The sequence below is a fragment of the Eschrichtius robustus genome, chromosome 1 (assembly GCF_028021215.1).
Source record: "Eschrichtius robustus isolate mEscRob2 chromosome 1, mEscRob2.pri, whole genome shotgun sequence".
Taxonomy (NCBI): Eukaryota; Metazoa; Chordata; class Mammalia; order Artiodactyla; family Eschrichtiidae; genus Eschrichtius; species Eschrichtius robustus.
In genome coordinates, this window is record NC_090824.1 from 25,092,385 (window position 1) to 25,113,524 (window position 21,140).

The 21,140-nt window shown below is 50.5% G+C and overlaps 1 protein-coding gene across 6 annotated transcripts in view; it reads right to left on the bottom strand.

Annotated features, from left to right (window-relative positions):
• The window catches only part of ADCK1 (aarF domain containing kinase 1), a 123,810-nt gene that overhangs the window by 7,002 nt on the left and 95,668 nt on the right, over window positions 1-21,140 (bottom strand). For 3 of the 6 annotated variants that reach the window (XM_068541948.1, XM_068541950.1, XM_068541949.1), the window contains exons 8-12: window positions 19,208-19,357; window positions 17,780-17,977; window positions 13,698-13,891; window positions 9,142-9,203; window positions 8,594-8,945 (exon numbers count right to left, since the gene is read on the bottom strand). In XM_068541948.1, coding sequence (XP_068398049.1) covers window positions 8,686-8,945; window positions 9,142-9,203; window positions 13,698-13,891; window positions 17,780-17,977; window positions 19,208-19,357 — 864 coding nt within the window. In that variant the 3' untranslated portion in view covers window positions 8,594-8,685. Of the gene's footprint in view, window positions 1-3,597; window positions 3,763-8,593; window positions 8,946-9,141; window positions 9,204-11,427; window positions 12,185-13,697; window positions 13,892-17,779; window positions 17,978-19,207; window positions 19,358-21,140 lie in introns of those variants that run through there. The other 3 variants (XR_011073812.1, XM_068541951.1, XM_068541953.1) reach the window with 3 other exon arrangements.

A 21,140-nucleotide genomic window follows, 5' to 3' on the forward strand; every position in this document is an offset into this window, starting at 1 on the left:
GTAAGAAATCAGAGGATTAGGGAGGAGAAGATTTGCCCTAAGTGACCAGCTGGTCAGCACCCACCGGTCTCCAGACTCCCATTCCAGGATCCCTCCTAGCTCCACACTGCAGCTTCCAAGCTGAACCCTGCGGGAGGAGATCAGGCTTTTGGCCGGAACTCCTTTGGTTCCCATGCACAGATTCGTTATTGCTCCCCACACCCCCAGAAGACCAAAGTCCCTACAAAGGAAAACACAGCCATACAGAGTCGAATAAAGTCCTCTAAGCTAGGGAATGACATCTCAATGCCTTTCAATTAATCTGCCCAAATGAGCCCAAGATGTCTCCTCCCCACCACCAGAAAGCTAACTTGATCGTCCTCCTGTCTTCATTTATGAGAGCTCTGAAACTCTCCCAGGTAAAGAAAGGATCCTATTTGGAGGCCCAAAACAGCACTTAGGCATTACATGCCAACACTGCTCAATCAGGAGCAGTTCATGTGTGTGCTGTGTTAATAAGGATTCTGGAGCCATATCCTAGTTCAACTTGAGAGGATACAATGATCAACTTGTGGAGTTTGCATTGGCCATGGTAGGGGCCAGGTGTTTGTTATGTCTGTCTTAGAACCCTAGACAAATCCAATCTATTTTCCTAGGTCAAAAGCTTTGCCAATGACAGTCTATTTTATACCACTGGCTTCTCTGTTTAAAACTTGAGGCAAATGTCTCCTTCCTGATGGTTGACACAGTTGAATCATGAGACAAATTGCTTTGCTACAAATGGCAGTACTAGACTCTCATCTCAGAATCTCACTCATTCACTCAGGACCTGTGAGTTGAGCATACACTATGCATCAGTCATTGGCAGTGGGGAGATGTAGCAAACCTGTCATATTGCGTGTAAGAATCATCCTTTTCCAAGGTCTCTAATTCATAAAATAGTATGCACCACACAAAACTCAGCATTAATACCCACCATTTTCCATCTGAAATTGATGTACCCTTAGCTAAGGGATCAAGATGACACAGTGCAATGTACCCTGAGAAAACCATAATTCAAAAAGAGACAGGTACCACAATGTTCACTGCAGCACTATTTACAATAGCCAGGACATGGAAGCAACCTAAGTGTCCATCGACAGATGAATGGATAAAGAAGATGTGGCACATATATACAGTGGAATACTACTCAGCTATAAAAAGAAACGAAATTGAGTTATTTGTAGTGAGGTGGATGGACCTAGAGTCTGTCATACAGAGTGAAGTAAGTCAGAAAGAGAAAAACAAATACCGTATGCTAACACATACATATGGAATCTTAAAAAAAAACAAAACCAAAAACAGGTTCTCATGAACCTAGGGGCAGGACAGGAATAAAGACACAGACATAGAGAATGGACATGAGGACACAGGGAGGGGGAAGTGTAAGCTGGGACAAAGTAAGAGAGTAGCATTGACATATATACACTACCAAATGTAAAATAGATAGCTAGTGGGAAGCAGCTGCATGGCACAGGGAGATCAGCTCGGTGCTTTGCGACCACCTAGAGGGGTGGGATAAGGAGGATGGGAGGGAGACACAAGAGGGAGGGGATATGGGGATATATGTATACATATAGCTGATTCACTTTGTTATACAGCAGAAACTAACACAACACTGTAAGGCAGTTATACTCCAATAAAGATGTTAAAAAAAAAAAAAAAGATGACACAGTGCATAGCAATTGATTATAATTAATGCCTTGAATATTTTTTTTTTTTGCTAGGACAGCCATATTTTAAGGAAAGTGTCTTTAGAAAAAATGGCTAAATATTGGCTCCCTTAAAGTTAATGAAAATAGGTAATCTAGAAAAAGATGTCCATAGGAATACAAAATAATCATTCAAAGAGCTGCCTGTTTAATAAATACTTATTAGAAATACAAAATTAAGTCAAATACTCTTGCAGGAATTGGTTTAAAAAATCTTTAAAGTGAAAAAAAAAGGCAAGAAATAATAGGAAGGTTAAATGGATCTGAAAACATCCAAGAATACTTAATTTGAGGTAAACTGGTCTTTGGGAGAATTGATCCTTGGGCAAACAGGTTTTTGGCCATGTGACTGTAGGCAAGTTGGCTTTAGGTGAATTGAACAAGAGCCAGTTTGGTGGGACATGTTGGGAGGCAAGGAGACCAATGAGGGAATCAGATCTGAACCAGGATGCTGGTGGTAGAGTGGGAGAGGAGAGGATACAGGACATACAAGGTGATATAGTTTATGGGGCATTTCTATGAAGGTCAAGACCCTCACTTCAAAGGCTGACTCCTGGCTTTTGCACCTGGGTGACTGCTGGTGGCACCAACCACTAAGACAGTGAATGCAGGTCCCTTGGTAAAAATGAAATTTGGGGAAATACTGGCCCCGAAGAGAGATAGAGATGGTCTCATCAAATCTTGCTTCCAGGTAGAGCTGCTGACCGGCATCACTGGTCCCCAAGAGTTGTTTAAATCCTTTTCTCTCCTCCCAGACCACAGACCTCCTGGCTCACCACTGCCCCCACCAGCAGGAGGCTGTCTCCTTACCCAAAGCCAGCTGCTCTTGTGAAAGATACCCCAGTTCCTTAAAGGCAGGCGTCATGTCTGATTCATCTTGTCTCTCCACTCCCCTCCCCAATAAAAGGGCACTGAAGGAATGCATGTGACATACATGAATCGAGGCATGTGTAAATGGCCACGTGATGACCAATGAAAGGCTTACTATGGCCTCCACTGTCCTGGTGTCAAAGAGCATGCAAGAGACAAAGAAGTGGCCCTTGCCCTCCAAGGACTGCACAGGGCAGGTAGATAGTTGAGTGTGGATGGTGGGGGTAGAGAGACGTATCAAGAGAACTGGGAGGAGGAGGAGCTCAACAAGGGCAGTGATCTTGGGAAGTTCCCTATAGAAGGCAGGACTTGAGAGCTGTCATGAATATAGAAAGCAGAGGGCTTGGATATAAGGAAAAGCAGAGAGAGGCAGAGTGAACACCCAGAGCAAGACCATGGAGATGGGGTGAGCCTGATGTCTCTAAAACATCAAGATCAGCCTGTTTAGGAATCTCACAACCCAGACAGGCAGAGAGAGGCGACAACCCTCACATGAGCTCTCATCTCACTCAACCGGATGTGTGAAGTAGGAAAAGCAGAAGAAAGAGAAGCTTCCACACACACAGTCCAGTTCCCAAACTCATCCTTGGTTAAACATGGGCTCTGTGAACTGGCCAGCTCAGCTCTCAGGCCAATGCGGAGCACCTACGTGAGGCTGTCTTTATCTTAAATGTTCCCAGGATGTCTCTTTCGAACTAATACTGTGATTAAAGAAAGAGCTCCTGCCAGCTCTCTGCTGGCAACCTGGGTGGAGAGCAACTAGCAGAATCAATAAGAGAAATTAAGCCTATTTCAGCCAAAAAGCCAGTTTCTAAATACCTTATGGATCATCAGAAAATAGCCATGACTATTACAGAAAGTGTGTCCATACAACTGGTATCCAGCCAGAATGGCATGGCCTTTGTGTTGGTTTTGACCAGGAAATAACATATAAGGTAACCAATCAGCAGCCCTCACTCTCATTTTCCCAACAACAGCAGTAACAATAAGACCTTACTGTAATTTAACTCTGTTTTCTCTTGCTCAGCTCTCTGGAGAGTGTCCAGTCTATAATCGTCTCTTTATTTTCTGTCCCTGTAGACATGTCTATTATTCTCCTCTAGACTTCCTCTGGGCTCTCCACATCTTCCAAACGTGGGTCCAGGGCCCTTAAAGATAATAGCTGCAATGATAAGGGCACTTTTGGTTAAAACGCAAATACCCAATTTAAAGTAACACACAAAAAAAGGGAGAGGCAGATTTATTGGCTCATGTAAATGAAAAACCAAGGTGGATCTGGCCTGCAGGAATGGCTGGATCTAGGAGTTCAAAAGAGAGGCAGGCAAGATAGCCACTGGAACTTAGTAACCAATGGAAAGATAGTCATCCTCCATAGTCTTTGCTGAAAGTCACAGGAATGCCCTTGGAGTCATGAGCCCACACTGGAACCAATGTCTGTGGCCAGAGAGATGGCCATCTGTCTACCCCCATGGCGTGTGGGAGACACTGGATCAGCATACTCGCAGAAATGGGTGTCGCTACAGGAGAAGGGAGTTCTGTTAAAGCTGCAAGGGATGCTGGGTAGATAAACTGTTCACTTGCACGCTGTGTATCTGTTAGTTTCTGAGTGTTGCTTTTCCCTGTCGCTTTCACTGGCACTATCTGTTCACATTCATCACAGTCCTCCAAGAAAGGCAACCTATGGACAACCACTCCATTTCACAGCAGGGGAAGCAGAGGCTCAGAAACCAAAACAACCTGCCCAGTGATAGCAGAATTAGGTTGATGGGCCTGACCTCCAGCTGCCCGGCTCAGTGTAGGCGACACTGGCCCCTGTCCAGAGAATATGGTCCAGGACAAAGGTAGGAAAAAGATCAGAGCCTACTCTGGACACATTGCGCCATCTGATTATTATGGACATAAGCTGTTACAAGTCAGAACTCACTTCTAATCAGCTCATTATAACATCCTGAATGTTCCTGGTTTCTCTCCTAAATCCCATGTCAGTCATCACTTTTCCCTGCATACCTGAGGGGAGGCAGGAGGGAGAGGAAGAAGTGAAAAAGGCAGAACCTCCTCTACATTCTTACTTACCATGGGGCAAAATTGAATCTCTGCCAATGTCAACTTCCCTTATAAGCATTTCCCTAGAAGGGGATGCATTCCAGCATCCAGAGCTGCCCAAGAGGCTTGATGTGAGGCCTCGTTGGCTGGGTGAGCCCTGGGCCATACAGGCCCACCCTCTGCAGAGAAATGACTACTCCTAGGGTGCCACTGACCAGCTGCACTCACTGCAGGAAGCACAGAAGCCCACCACTGCAGGAACCCACTAGCTCCAGACTGAGGAGGCTGCAGGAAGGCAGGACGGGTCCAACCTCTAGCAGGCTCAGTGGAAGCAGTCCACTCCAGCAGAGGAAAATGGAAAGTCAGGAGTTGAAAGCCGAAGCTCTGGCTGCAGACTACCTTGGCTCAAAGCCTGGCTCCACCATTCACTGCTTGTGTGCCTCTAGCAAGCAACCTAAGCCTCTGTGCCTCAGTTTACTCACCTGTACACAGAGGATAATAGTGGTCCCCAGACTTCATAGGGTTGTCATGTGCCTGGGAGGAGTGATGCCCAGCATCCAGCAGAGGTTGCTACATGCCCAAATAAAACATCAAGTTGTACCTACCACCTCAAGATCACAAAATGGCTGCTAAAGTTCCAGACATCCAAAACCACACACCAGTCTCCACTGCTGGAATGAAGAAGAAGGGGCAATACTAACAAACTATACCTTTATCAATATCTAAAAAAAAACTTCCCAAAATCGCTCCAAAAGATTCCTCTTCACCTGCCCTGTCATATGCCACCACCAGCTGCAAGGGAAGCTGGGAAACCAAGACCTCACTTTTTCAGCCTCTCAAGTAGAGGGCAGGGTTAAGAAAAGGCATTGGGAATACGGTCTGCCATGGGGCTAATCATAAAAATAAGTGACATTTATTGAGCACTTGCTTTGGTTTCTCTTCTCTAAGCATTTCTGCAAGTACATTGCATATATTATCTAACTTCGTCCTCCCAATGACCCTGTGAGGTAGGTACTATTATTCCCACGATTCAAATCTAGGAATTGAAGCCCAGAGAAGTTGTGTTGCTTGCCCAAGATCATACAGAACACTGAGGGCAACAGGATTTGAACTCAGGCCAACTGTAGAGTCCAGGCCCTTGGGCTGGAGGGCATCACCTCCATGATGGTAGCAGCCGCTGTCAACAGATGTTTGTAGATACTCTGATGTGCACATGCTTACATTTGGCACAAAAAGGAGCAAGCACCCAGGGGCCAGGGAAGAAGACCCCCACCTACACACAGCCCTGGAAACTCCAAGAGGGCAAGGAATACCCAGAGCCCCTGACCTCTGTCCCCAATTCATCAACCTGGAAGGACTTCATGTCCCACCCAGTGTCACCTTGGAGGGAGGAAAGTCCTGCTGCTGGCACACCATCCTCCAGCCTTCCCTCTCTGTTATTACTCACCTAGAGGAAGGATCACCAAGCACTTCCATCATTCATGGCTTGGGCAGTCAGTCGTGGGCTAGAAACAGTCGGCCACCAGCCCAGCTGAGGCTCTGACTTCCCCTCTGGGCACTGGGAGGTGGCTGCCAGGCCAGGCTAATGCAGAGGACACCAGGCCCACCACTCAGTGGTGACTGACCAGAGGGCTCCCTGCCAACCTCCCACTAGTGATTTCCATGTCTAGGACTGCAAATACACCTGGAAAACAAAATTGCTAGCGCCAGGCCTATCTTTTGGTGGGAGGGGTTTGGTGCTCACGCTTCTGATGTTACATCCATTTGTCACTACATTTGTGTGTTTGCTTAAAGAGTTAACGTGCGGTAAATGTAAACATTAAAATTACACAGCCATGTGTATTACCTTGTGTTGGTATAGCTGCATTTTTTAGTTTCCTGGGAGCCTTTTAATTTGGAAATAGCCAGGCCTCCCTTAATCTCAAAGAGGCTCTGCCTAACGCCCACCTGTGGAGAAGTTCACAAGCTGCATTTCTTCCTTCTCCAGAAGATACCTGGAAGGTGCATGAGCCTAACACTGGGTCCCAACCCTGGCTGGGGAGCTTTAAAGAACAAAATCAGTACATCCCCCCCCCGTCCATATGATGTTTCCCGGGGTGCGGCATGATGAGGGGTGTTCCTCCTTTGTGGTATTCTGCCTCAAACACGTAATCCCATTCTCATCACAAGAAAACATCAGACAAACCAAACTTGAAAGACGATCTACAAATATCTGACCAGTGCCCTTCCAAAGTGTCAAGGTCATGAAAAACAAGGGACGTCTGAGGAGCTGTCCCAGAGCAGGGACTAAGGAGACGTGACAAATGAATGTAAATTTCGTCCTAGACTGGATCCTGGGACGTGGCGAGGACACTCGTGGGGAAATTGATGAAACTGGAATAGTTTAGTTGATGGTATTGTACTAACGTTAATTCTTAGTGTTAATAAAGGTACCCTGGTTATGTAAGGTGTTAACATTAGGGAGAGCTAGGTGAACGCTATGTGGGTACCCTCTGGGTACTATCTTTACAACCTACTGTACATCTAAAGTTACTTCAAAATAAAAAGTTTTAAAAAATTGTTTTAAATGCCTGGCCCTCATTCAAACCAAGTTAATCAGAATCTTGGGCATTCAGAGCTCTCCCGGTGATCCCGATGTGCAGGTAGAGTTGAGAACTATAGACCAGAGATTTCAGCCGTGAGTGTGTACATCAGAATTCCCTGGAGGGCTTGTTAAAACAGACTGGTGGGTCCCACCCCCCGAGTTTCTGCTTCAGCAGATCTGCAGTGGGGTCTGAGATCTGCATTTCTCACCAGCTTCTGGCTTATGCTGATGCCGCCTGCCCCGGGACCGCACCTTCAGAACCACCGATCAGAACCTTGCAGCTCAAAGCATCATCCTCAGACGAGCAGCGCCAGCAGCCCCTGGGAGCTGGTTAGAAATGCTAAATCTCAGGCCCCACGCAGACCCACTGAGGCAGAGCCTGTGTTTTAACACGAGCCTAGGTTACTTACGTATACAGGGAAGTTTGGAAAGCACTGCTCAGGGAAGAAGGGATGAGGAAATGGGAGCTGAAATGTCAGGGGTCAGGGGGCTACTGGTACCCATCACTTCACCACTTCACCAGCCTGGACTTCCCTTTACACACGAGAAAGAGAAAAACAGGAAGAAACACCAGAGGCTCTTTGCTATTATTAAGCCAAAGGCAGAACTGGGCAGAAAGAGTGCTTTCTGTCCCCGGCAGTGCTGGCCAGGGGCACGGTGACCTGCCTAGAAGAGGAGCTAGCCGATGACGGGGGCTGAGGCAGCCTCCAGAGAAGTCAAGTAAACCGGGCCAGTAGGCACTGGCCGTAAGAACATGGACATCACAGCCCAAGGCTTAAAATTTACTCTGCTGAGGGCCCCTCATCCTTCCTTTAGAAAAGGAGAGAGCAGCTTTGTAATAAGCTTTACTCCACAGGAGGGAAGGAGGGAGGGAGGAAGGAAAGGAGGTGAGAGCAGAGCCTTTCTGAACAAATGGGTTTTTACCAAAATATTTGCAGACTTAAGGCTTAGGAGACGGGGCCTCCCCAGTCCCCCTTGGCCAGTTACAAACAGCAGCGGCACCAGGTCGCCAGGCATTCAAGGCCTCTCACCCCCGATCTAGCCCAGCAAACATCACCCCCAGCAGGCCAGGCTGCCAGGAACTCTCTGCGACCCTGTTCATCCTGTCTATTCAGATCTTGCCCAGTCACCAGTTCCCAGCTCAGACCCTAGCTCTGCCTGGCCACACCCTGAGACTGCTGAAGCCCCAAGTGTCCCTCGGCAAGGCTCCATCCCACCCTTCTCACATTTGCTTACACTGAGGGTAATTCCAAACCTCCAAAGCACTGCCCCTGAGGATTTGTGCCGCTTGGAGCCACACTCATTTTCTGAGATGTCATTGGAAGTCCCTACAGCCGTGAAGTGGTGGAGGACGGGGGCACCTAGCAGCCCATCATGCTGAGAGTGACCAACCCTGATCCCGGGAGTGGGCTCAGAACACTGCGGAAATTAACCGGACAATCAGACAAGGCAGTGCTCCTAGCAGAGGGAGACTGGCATGTGCAGCTTCTTTTTAAATACACAGGTTTCAACTCCCTTGAAAAGAGTGAAGCATTCTGAGAGTCTAAATATTTGCGTGTTTAGTGAGCACTTACTACAAACCAGGAGATCCGCACTTCCTATGAGCTGGGTACATATTTGAGAAGCCAAATGGGCCATCGAGTTGGAATTCTCCTCCGGTGGATGAGAAGAGGGAAGGGGAACCATAGCCATGTTGCCCAAATCAAAGAAGCCAACACCTAAATTGAGTAAGGATCCAAGGGTTAAAAGAGAAGGCGCTCTTCAAAGTAAGCCGGTGCTGACTTCCTGACACATTGTAACTGCTGGGAGAAGAAAGCCGCAGGATTTTACTGGAAGCACCAAACCCAAATCAATGTATGGAAGCTCCACAGGACAGAGAAGGGAGCAGGGCAAAGGTCCCACGTATAAACTCACGTGCACACTCTCTGAACTGCAGAACAGAGATCTTGAGATGGATCCACCAGAGACGGCTCCACCTGGCGAAGCAGAAGGCATAGACCAGTGGTCAGTCGATAAAGATGCACCTCAGGCCAAGTACACAGGATGAGGAGACACCAGAGTGCTTGTTGTATAGTGAAGAATCTGCCTGGTCTTTGTTGCTTCGTCTGCTCCTGGGAGACGACCTCTCAATCCTTGGACTTTCTTAGTGATGGGAGTATCTTTGTTATTCATGGTGTGCCCCCTGGATCACACCTGAGCTTATGCTAAATGACTCAGGATGGGGTTGATAGCAGCCCCACCTTCTCCAGGGAGGGAAGGCGGGGCTGGAGATTGTGTTCAATCATGTGGTCAATGATTCAATCAATTGTGCTTATATAATGAAACCCTGATAAGAACTCTGGACACTGAAGCTCAGCGAACACATTTCTGTGCCAAGAGGTTCCTTTCACATCAAGAACCCAGAAGCTCTGCATTCAGGATCCTCCCAGACCTCACCCTATGTGTCTCTTCATTTGCCTGGTCACAAGTGTAGTGCTTTCCTGAGTTCTGTGAGTTATTCAGCAAATTATCAAATCTGAGGGGGTTGTGGGAACCCCCAAATTTGTAGTCAGTTGGCCAAAAGTGTAGATGGCCTAGGGACCCCCAAACCTGCAACTTGTGTCTGAAGTGAGGGCAGTCTTATGGGAACTATGCCCTTAAGGGAACAGAGTCTGTACTAACTCCAGGTGATCAGCATCGGAATTGCACTGCAGTATCACAGTGGTCCAGGTCCATCCTGTCTTAGGCCCGAGGAACATGCAGGACTCAGTCTGCACTTCCAGAACTTTTTGTCTCCTTTACCCATCCACTCCCCCACTTCCACTGAAAACCCAACTTTCTCTGAAGTCAGGGTGTTAGAGTCACAATTCAGGCACATATGACAGCTCACGGAGCAGGCGTAATCCATATCTCCAGCACTGTGGAATAAAAAGCAAAGCATGGACCCTCATTCAGCAGCTGTGCGACTTCAAGCAAATTACTAAACTTCTCTGAGCCTCAGTTCCCATCTCTGTGAGATGAGGCTAACGACCCCTCGCCCTCATAGAGCTGATGAGACAAACCAATGATGTAACTTATTTACAAAGAACCTAGCATGTTCTCTCACACATGGAAGGCACTCAGTAAACACTGACCCCTCCTATTCTCAAACTGCTCTGTACCCCAAACTCTCCCAGCCTCTCAGCTCTCTCTGGATAACTGTTCTGGCAGCATGCTGATGTTTTAGATCCCAAGGCAGCAGGAAGCCAACCATTAAACCAAAAGTGAAAAGCAAGTAACCATTACCTTGAACAAAAAGGACATTTATATTTACTTCAGTGGCTATAAAAGACACCATAAAATGTAATATGCAGCGTGCATCCTCATGACTCATAACAGATCTTGCAAATTATTCTCTCAGGTCTCTGGGTGCATCCAACTGGTCACTAGGAACAATTAATTCTTTCAGGAAATAAAGGGATTGCAAATCATCTCTGGTCAGTGAAAAATCTGCTTGTTGTATTATGAATAAAGAGAACAGAAAATGAGACTTAAATTTAGATTTTTTTCTGCCCTCATGAATGCAGTGAAGTAAGATCGGAGAGATTCAAACACAATTACTCTCTGTGAGCCTGGGTGCTCAGTGAGAGCTAGGACCTGCCATATCTGGGGTCTTAGGGATCTGGAGACCACACAGACACAGGAGTTAGAGCAGGAGTTTGCGGGTGTCGCCAAAACAGGACCAGATGATCGAGTGGGGGGAGGGGCAGGCTGGCAACAGGCAATAAGGTAGAAGTAGAGTCCAGACAGGTGACAAAGAGGTTTCAGAGTGAAAGCCCAGCCACGGTGACTGAACTTTAGACTACAGTCTCCAGGACTGGGGGTATCAAATGATGAATCCAAGGGCTAAGTCAGAAGCCAATTGGTAGAACAAGGCAGGTGCCAGGTCACAGGAAATGAGGTGAGAAGCCGGGGGAACCAAAGTCAGAGGTTTCAGCTGAGCCTCTGAGTTTCTGGCCTTGGGCTTCCTAACAACTCCAACCAAGGTCTCAGTCTTAGAAAGTGAGAGAAACATACAAGAATCAGAAAGCTGCTGCACAGTGGAAGGGTGGAAGGATTTCAGGGACAAGAAGCCAAGCAGATCACAATGGCACATGGCACACGGCATCCAGATGCACTCCTACCTAGTGGCCAAAGTGGATTCACTCCCAACCTGGAATAAAAATCCCACTGACCAAGCTCTGCTCTGCAACCCTAAAGGGGTTTTTATTGAATCACAGTACATAAAACACCAAAGGGGTCACCACGACAGCAGTGAACTTACAGCTGCAACAGAGCCTGGCTCGGGTGCCAAGCCACCTGGCTAAGGTCAGCACCTCTGGGGAGTGACAGTGCAAGGAGAGGAGACTGCTCTCCAGTTCAGAGACCACGCTCCCCTCCAGCAAAATCAAACTTCCTACAAGTTAAATGTGCCCTCAGTGGGGTTCATGGTCCATCCTCATAACAGGAAGGGTTAACGGAAGTGGGGGGCATCCAACCCAATGGCCCACACGGGGAGCGGGAAAGCAGACTGCCGTGCCTTCTCCCTGGATACAGAGAGAAAGAAACCTATCACACGGCGCAGCTTGGGGGGTCCCACGACAAGGGCTCCAAAGGAGAGGAATTTCAGAGGTGGAGCGTAACGGTGCCACGGACAGCGATCCTGGGGCTCCAGGCCACCAGCTGGCAGAAACGGGGCAAGTGGGTAGAGACATGATGGAAGAGTGAGGAGTGAAAAGACCCCCTGGCCACCACAAGGTCACACCGGGAAGGGAACAGCAAGCCCACTCAGTGTGGAGCAGGCAACAGCCAGCAGAGCAGGGCCAAGACCCAGCTGGCCAGCCTCAGCCCCTTCACACGCAGAACGAGTTCATGAAGGTTGATCTGCCATAAGCTGAAGGCCTCACTGAAAGAGATCTGGGTCCTTCTGAAGAATGAATGGGTATTCTTCTTCTTGTGACTGCAGGAGGGGCAGGAAGGAAGGAGAGAACAGGAGATAAAGAGGTAAGAAATACTCAGTATCATCAGAAAAATGGAAGATGGTGGCTTTGCCAACTCACCAGCCCTCTGCCCCAGTGGACAACTCCTGGTTACGGATCAGACCACGGCCCACTCAGGGACCAGAGGAACTCAGCTATTCCAAAGGCATTTCCCAGGTAAGTGGGGTCAGCAAAAGCAGTTGTTTCACAGCACATCAAAGGTCTAGTGGACCCAGTGGGTAGCACGTTCCAATGTTTCCCTTTTTCCAAAAGTACAGTTAATATTTATCAAATCAGAATCCCCCAAACCCTAATGTAAAAGCTTTCCCAAAATTTCTGAGGGTAAGAATCACTTGGAAACCTAATCAAGGTAGTCCTGGGAGGCTGGGGCCACTGTGGATTCAGCCCAGCTCAATCTCTTCTGCACCAACAAAAGGACATGACGAAAATTGGTGTTTATGATGACCACCTATTCAAGACTTGTTTCCTTTTTCTTTTGGCTGTGCCGTGTGGCTTGCAGGATCTTAGTTCCCCGACAAGGGATTGAACCTGGGCCCCGGCAGTGAAAGCATCCAGTCCTAACCACTGGACCGCCCGGGAACTCCCAAGACATTGTTTCCTGAACCTCAGAGGAAGAATAAATCATGTTCGGCCCTTTGTGTATACAGTCTATTTTCCTGTAATCTAACTCAGTATTTGATAGTGGGTGCATGATGTATGTGGTCAACACTCCCTTCACCCATTTACCAGAACGACCCATTCACTGCCTAGAATGGACGGGCTCGGAGCTGACCACAGTCCAGGCCTGCCCTCTCAGGTGAGAACATTCAGCCAGAGCTAGGCCTTCCTGTGTATTTGCTACTGTCAGGTAGGAGAGCCTAGAACCCTCTTTCCTCTGTCACTACTCTTTCCTCTTTCCTAGAACCCTCTTTCCTCTGTCCCCTGAGGAAGCACCCTTCCCTTCCTCGTCAACACCTCAAGGGTGCTGAGACATCTAAAAAGACCTGAGATTCCAAGATGGCCTGCTGGTGACACTCTCCTGAGTCACAGCCACACTTGCAGGGAAAAGAACACTGGCCTCACTGCCTGGCCAACGCTGGGGACACAGTCCCGGGACCAGCTAGAGATGGGATGCGAACGCGGGCATCCCGATCCCAAGTCCGGGGGATGCTTGAATGGGACTGAGATTTTCCGAAAACACTGTAAACTTTATTAAGGGTAAGAATCACCTGGAAAGCTTGCCCGGGAGGGTGAGGTCCTAGAATCCACAATTTTAACAAGTAGAGGCGGCTCTCTGGACCACCTTAAAACATAGCCCCGAGGCATCAGCCAGGTCACTGGAGCTGTTTTCTGCCCCTAACTTCCTGCAGGGAGAGCTGGAGACTGGGGAGCTCAGGCACGGCCCTGGGGACTGGTGGGAAAAACTGGAGGTGTGCAGACCCCTGGGGCTGGTCGGGGAGCTAGAGGGGAGGAGCGGCCAGAGCCCACACTCACGCGGCCAGTGCCTTGATGCAGCAACGTGACATGTTGAGGAAGGAGCTGGCGCTGGCGCGGGTGCCCAGGGCGGCCTCGATGCCCCGCAGCAGGTCGTTGGTCTTGAAGATGAGCAGCATCTGACGGGGCACGAGGTTGAGGAGGTGGCTGATCTGGGGGAGGTAGTTGGCCGCATTGTTGCGGATCTCTGAGTCCTGAAGCAGAAACAGGAAGACAAACAGACGGCTGGCATGGGAAGTGGGGCCCCGGGTGGCGGGTGGTCTGGGCAGCCTGTGACCTGAGGGGCTGCAAGGAAGCTCCGGGAGGGAGCGTCTAGCACAGCTGCCTCAGCAGCACTGGGAATCCTCCCCAGAGGGAAGCCCAGCCCCAGGGGCTTTGTAGCCAGACAAACCTGGATGGGACATCTCACCCAACTTCTAGCCAAGCACCGGACACAGTACAGGAGCAGGAGCCAGGCCGCATTTCTGCTGCCTCTGCCATCCTAGCTCCCGGCAGCCGAGGTCACCCATACCCAGCCCCCAAGCCCCCAAGCCCACACTGACTGGTGCATGAAGTCTACCTCCCCACCAACCATTTGATGAGTCCAGCCTCTCAGTCCGGGGCCCACCCTTGTGTGATTTTCTAAGGCTTCTTCGCTGGCCACCAATTTCAGGCCAGGCCTGGAAGGAGTCTTGGAATCTGGTGCTTCTGAGTCGTGTCCCCCCATCCCTCCAGCCAAGCCCAGGCTGGTGCAGTTGAGAGGTCTGAGCTGCTGACCCCAAACCCAAATCCAAAGTCCTGGCCCATACCCTGCCTGGCCCCGCGCCCCACCAGACCTGCCCGCCTGGCCACCGCTTATCACTGTCCTCCAGGCTGGAGCCAGCGTCAGCCCGCCCATGGCCCGAGGTCCTCCTATCCCCAGAGCAGGATTCAGGGCTAGCCCTTGCCCCATCCTGGTGGGTAAGTTTGGGGTCTGGCTTCCCAGCCTTCCCCGTCCCTGAGCTCTGCATGGTTCTGGGCAGATAAACTGCCTCTAGCCAGAGTCCTGAGTATAGAGTGAGGCTCTGATCCCGTCTCAGTCTCCAGAGAAACAGTGATGGTGACAAGGACGACAACAGTCCACACGTACAGAGCATCACTAAGTAAGCCGGGCACTGCGACAGTGCTTGCACGTGTTAACTCATCTCATGGCACGGCAACCCCGGTAGGCGAGCGTGTACCCCCATGGGAGAGGAGGAAACTGAGGCACTGAGAAGTTAAGTTACCTCCCCAAGGTCCACAGCTAGTAAGAGGTGAGTCAGAAGTCAAACCCAGGCCGTGCAGCTCCCAAGCCCGCACCCTCACCACTACACTGCCTGTCATCTCACAGAGGACTGTGTGACCCAGTGTCCTCCCCAAAAAACTGGGCATGTTAACACCGTCTGTGCCCACCTCCCAGCAGAACCCAGAGGGTCATCAGGGATAAGGTACGGGGAGGCGCGTGGGGCCCGTCAAAGTCACCCCAAGGGGCCCAGCAATGCTGCCAAGCGCTTCACCCCGCCCAGCCGCTTTCTGCAGCAGCAGCAGAACTCTCGGCTCTTTCAGCAACACGTGTGCACCGCTGACAACTGAGCCGCTGTGAAACCCGAAATGTCCCCCAGGCAGGAGCTATCAGACTGGAACATCTCAACACGAGCCAGACACCAAGAGGCTGTCTGCCTCCCCGCCACCTCCCGCACAGCTGCAGGTGGCCCTGCTTGCGGGGGCTAAGGCCAGATCAAGGCCCTGCTCACCAGAACCCCCCTCAGCCCAAATGGAAGCCCCTGTGTCCACCCAGGCTACCCCGAGGGGCTCCTTCTCAGAACAGCACAGCCTTCAAGCTTGGAACCTGCTGGATGTCTACCCGACTGCAAAAATAAAACTCTAACTTAGTTAATAAAAACAGGTATCATTCACTGAGAACCTACTGTGTGCCACGCAATCTTGTCCGTCCCTGTGGCTTTAACACCATCTATACGCTGAGGACTCCCAAACTTGTATGTCTCGAGGCTGGATCTCTGAGCACCAGGCTTAACTGCCCACGACACCTCTATCTGAACACTCACGAGAACTACTGACCCTCCCACCCCAAACATGTCCTTCCCCAAGTCTTCCTATGTCAGGAAGTGGTGCCCCCTCCACCCCATAACTCACCTCAAAAAGCTACGATGCAACTCTGACTCTCCCCTTTTCCTCCCCTCACGTCCAAGCCGACAGAAAGGCCTCTCACTCTTATGTCCAAAATACACCTCGGCTCCATCTGCTTCTCTCCACCTCCATTAGTGTAGTCTGAGCCCCATGATCTTTCCACCTGGAGTCCTGCCCCACTGCTCATCTGCCCCGCTCCAGAGAAATACTTAACATAGCGAGTCTGAGCACATCCTTCTGTTCAAAACCTGTCAAAGGCTCTGCTTTGTCCTGAGAATGAATCTGAAATTCTCCCTGTGTGATGCTCTCCCAGCTCAGCCCTCCAAACGCTTCTCAGTCCACCATCCTTCTCACACACTCCAGACCACCCAACCCTGCCCCCTTAATGCATCGCGTGCCCTCTGCCTGCAGTGCTTTCTCCAAGCTCTTCCTGTGGCTGGTGCCTTTCTTGTCCTTTGGGCCTCAGCTTACATGTCAACTCCCCAGAGAGACCTCCTCTACAGCATCCCCCCATCACCCATCATCACGGCACCCTGCTTATTTCCCGCCCCCCCAGCACCTCTAACCTGCAATTATTCCATTTACCAGTTTATTCACTTGTTTACTGTCTGTCTTCCTCTACAAGTGCAAATTACATGGAAGTCCTGTCTGTCTGCTCGTCACTGGATCCACAGGCACCCAGTCCAGGGTCCAGCAAAAACAAATGTTTATTCAATGAACAAATTTCAGAAACTATGAGGAGGCATTTTACATGCATTATCAATAAAGCAGAAATTATCATCCCTATTCAACAAACGAAGGAGATTGTTTTTCTTCTCCTGAGATGAGGAGCTGAAAGCTGTGTAAGCCTGGGGTAAAACTGGTGGTCATCTTTGCCACCACGTTTGCTGGGGAATGATGTCAACTTGGAGGAAAGCAGAGCCAAGAGATGGCAAGAGGTGGTTGGTGGTTTGGTGACATCGCTGGGGACTCTGGGCCCAGCCATTCCTACAGCCCCCACCACAAGGCAGCTCGCAAGGGGGGGGGGACTCTGAGGCTCAGAGAGGTGACTAGAACCATCCAAGGTCAGGCCACCAGAAGCAGGTGCTGGAACCAGAGCCCAGGTCTTTCTACTGCGCAAGCAGGACCCTGTCCCTTACGGTGAGCATCAGCCCCTCCCCACATGGACACGGGCGAGTCTGCAAAGGTCTGCAAACTGACAGACTGGGAAGACAGAAGGCAATTCCATGAGGGATTAAGAAGCCTGGGAGGCAGCTCTCCCTGAGCCAGGAAGAATGAGCTACCCGGTAAGTCCCTACTGGAGGGGCAGAGGTGAGTACAAGTACAGGGAGAAGGTGTTCCTAGGATCGGTCTCAGCCCAGACTCCAGATCCAATGGAGGAATGAGCTACAAACAGAGACCAAAAGAGCTGTTTCACTAAAAACTCCATAGGAATGAAGGGACAAGCAGCCCTTGGGTACGGCATGAGGAGTGAAGCCCCCTGCCCAGGAGGGTGCCCTAGAGCAACCCCACGATGGGAGATGGTGCCCAGCAGGAGACAGTGGGTGGTGCCAGACGTATTTACCAGACAGTCCCTGGGGATTCCCAGAAGTCCTGGGGGAGAACTTGGTGGAAGCCTGAACTCTTAGGAGAGCAGGTTGTAGTGAAAGTCACAGAGCCTGGATTATACAGTTAACGTGACCTACTTATATTCCAGGTTGATAAGGCCAGGAGGGACACAGTGGGACACCGTCCCCTTTCCCGCCGTCCATCCAGGCACACTCTTTCTCCCTCCCTCCCTCCCTTCTAATCCAGTACATCTCTAATTCTGCCCCCTACTCCATCCCCACAGCCCACCAGTATAGAACCCCAGACCCTGGGTTGGCAGGGCTCCAAAGGCCATCCCTGGCCCTGTCCCTTGCATCTGGGACAGGGCAGAACCAGGGTGGGGCACCCACCTCAGTGGCGGTGACTGGAGTTTGGCCAATGCCCCTGTTGACTGAGTCCCACGACCGGGCTGTCAGCATGCAGGTGAACAAGGGGTAGAGGTCCCCGGCTCCCAGGCGCTGGCTGTACTTCTTCACGCTCTTCATGTCGGTCCAGATCAGCGACTGCCAGAGGTGGCAGTAATCCAGGCGGAACTCCTCCGTGAGCACCTACAGCGGGGGCAGCATGGCAGGATCTGGGCCCCCTCTCCCCATGAAAGACCTAGTCCCTGGCCGGTGTGACCACTGCAAAGGGGAGTGGAGGGAGACCACGGCTCCTGCACAATGCCTGCTCCTCTCCCACAGTCAGCCATCCTTGAAGGTCCAAGGACAAAGCCACTATTTGGCCAGCCTTGGTCCTGAGTGGCAGAGGCTACCAAAGCCCACCAAAATCTATATTCCCCTCTTCTTCCCAAGTACAGTCTAAGATCCCCGCCTTCCTCCTAGTTAGATGGAGCCCTCTGCCTGAGCTCTGACCAATGGAATGTGGCAGAAGCTCCACTTCCAGGCCTGGTCCATGAAAACTTTCCCATGCATGCTCCTCTGAGCCCTTCCCCTGCTGCTGGTGGGTGGCGAGACCCCCAAGGAGACCTGGGAGCAACAGCCTCGGTCAGCCCCTGCTTTCAGGCTCCTCCACGCACCCCAGACTGGTGTGTGAGCAGGCGATTAGACATCTGTTGTGTTTAGGCCATCGTTCACTTGGGGGCTGTGTCTACCTTAAACTAACATGCCTGACATCACTGAGCCTTTCAAAGGAAGCCCAGATTTGGGGATGTGGGATCAGGGCTCTGAGGGGAGGAGCAGGAGACCATCCCGGAAAGCTCCCCAGGACCACCTGCCTCATGGAATCAAGCCAGGACCTGGGTCCTGGGATTGACACTGAACTTCTCAACTTCCAGGCAGGAACACGTGGCTCGCTGGAACCAGCTCTGTGTCCCAAGTTCCAGAGGATAGTCAGGACCATCCAACCCCTATCAGTTCCCTGTGCCCCTTCCCATTACATATGACCTCCTCACTGGGGCGGAGGTACCCTTCCCCCTGAAGTCCAGCTCATGTAAGGGCAGCTCACCTCCCAGGGTCTGGCTGGCCTGGGCTTCCCTGGGAAAAAGGGTTTTTTTGCAGCTGACAAAGTCCACACATCCAGGCACAATCTCATCTACCCCTCACAGCTGCCTCTAAAGGAGGTGTTATCATTCTCACTCTATTAGGAGGAAGCTGACACTCCAAGAGCTTGGAGAGCTCATATGACCTCGACTTCCACAAAATAACAGCTCTAGGGGTAGGGCTGGGCCCTCTTCAGCTACCTTGCTATCTGCTTCCCATTTCTGTGGCCAATAGGGGAGTTCAGCGGGCTCTGAGCCCAGGCAGGACCAGACCCTGGGGGGGAAAGGGCTCTCCTACCTGGTAAAGCCCATGGTCCAACAGGACGATCTCCGCCTTTCCTGTGCCCGGGCACTTCCGCACCAGCACATTGCCTGGGTGAGGGTCACAGTGCACGAAGCCGTTGACAAAGATCATCTCACTGTACATCTTGCCCAGGTGGCGCGAGATCTGAAAGAGAAGGGAGGCGGGTGGGAGTTGCACCTCATTACCACATGCCTCAGACACTTCTACTCTGGCCCCTCAATCTGGCCACTCTCAAGAGGAAGGCCTGAGCAATCACGGTGGAAGGGATGGTTTGAGATTGCATAGTTCTTGATAGAAGCTGAACGCTCATCCAGCTTTTCCTAACTTCAGCTGCACATTAGATTCAGCTGGAACTCAGAAATGTTAGGGGTGGTACCCAGGCATCAGTATTTTTTTAAGTGCCCAAGGTGATTTTAATGGATGGCAAGGTAGGAGAACCGCTGCTTCTAGGTTTTCTGAAGGCTGTAACACCCACCTCCCACACCTGCCCCTCCACTCTTCCCTGGTTTTTCTCTTCTATCAGTCTCTCTTCATTTTTTTCCCCCAAAGCTGAATATGGGTTGGAAAGCTGGGTGGTGGTAGGGATCACTCTACCTGCCCCTTCTCCAAAGAACAAGGCCAGGGGGCTGAGGAACAGGAATAGATGACCCCATCACCCTCTGGGGCTGCCCCAGCAGCTCCAGGCCAGTCCCAGGAGGACCCAGAATCACAAGCCCTTCTCCCCTCTCCCTTCAGGCCCCTTTCCCTACTCCCCTCCCTGCCAGAGCCCAATGCTAATCTGATTTATGATGTCTGCATAGAAGAAATGACACTGGAGAGGCCGTTTAAATCATCCTGTCACTGCTGCTCTCCCTGCCGAGGCAGCCTCCTTATCTCTACTCCCTTTTTATTAAAGCTAAAAGCCTCTTCCCAGCTAGGGAACAGCTGCTGAACAGAGCCAGACCCGGACCCACAGATGGTCTGCTGATGGGTTTCCACGGGACAAAGAGATGCTTAACCCAGGAAGCTGACGCCCTAGGGCACACACTGCCCTTGGCATCCCTCAGCCTCAGCTAGACCCCATGGTCACTAACAAACATATCCCAGCTAGAGGAGAGGAGCTGGGGCCCGTGGGATGGGGAACATAGGATTAGGGTCTTAAGATAAAGACTCAAGTCCTTTCCTTGGTTTACAAAGTCCTGTACAACCAGGCCCAGCCTCCCTCCCTGGTCTCATCTTGTACCACACTGACATTCCAGCCATTATTTGTTCTCTTCCTCTTCTCTAATAGTCTCTGTGCCTTCCTACCTCAGGGCCTTTGCACATGATATTCCAGGAACATTGCTTCATCTCCCCTTCACCTGGTTGACTCCTCTCTTCCTTTCCACCCCAACTGAGCATCACCTCCCTGGGGAAGCCTTCCCTGACCTCCTAGACTAAGTGATGTTCTCCTGCCATACACCCTCACACTTTTCTATCACTAGCACACTTTTTGTACTATTATTTGATTAACAACCATCTAGCCCGCTATCATAAGCTCCTATATGATGGCAGGAACTGGCTCTATTTTGTTAAACAGCTTCATTGAGGCCTAAGTTACATATCATAGACTGGTTTTATTATTCATCTCCTTGCCTGTAACAGGACAAACATGTGAGTATAGGACTCTGCCTTCAACCTGAGTGAGACCCTTGTCTCTCCACGTTTTTCTGGGATGCTGAGGTGCCGGCCTCTGATGCTTATCCTAACCCCATTAGTCTCCTCTGAATCCCAGTCAATGATAATTGGCCTCCAATTAAATCATCAAGAATAAGTCTACTTTAGTAACAGTAGTTGTCATCCTTATTAAAAGCCCTAAAAGTAAATACAATCATGATCCCCATTTTGCAGATTAGGAACTGAGACTCGTCAAGGTTTAATGTACCCAGAGCTACCTGGCTGGAAATAG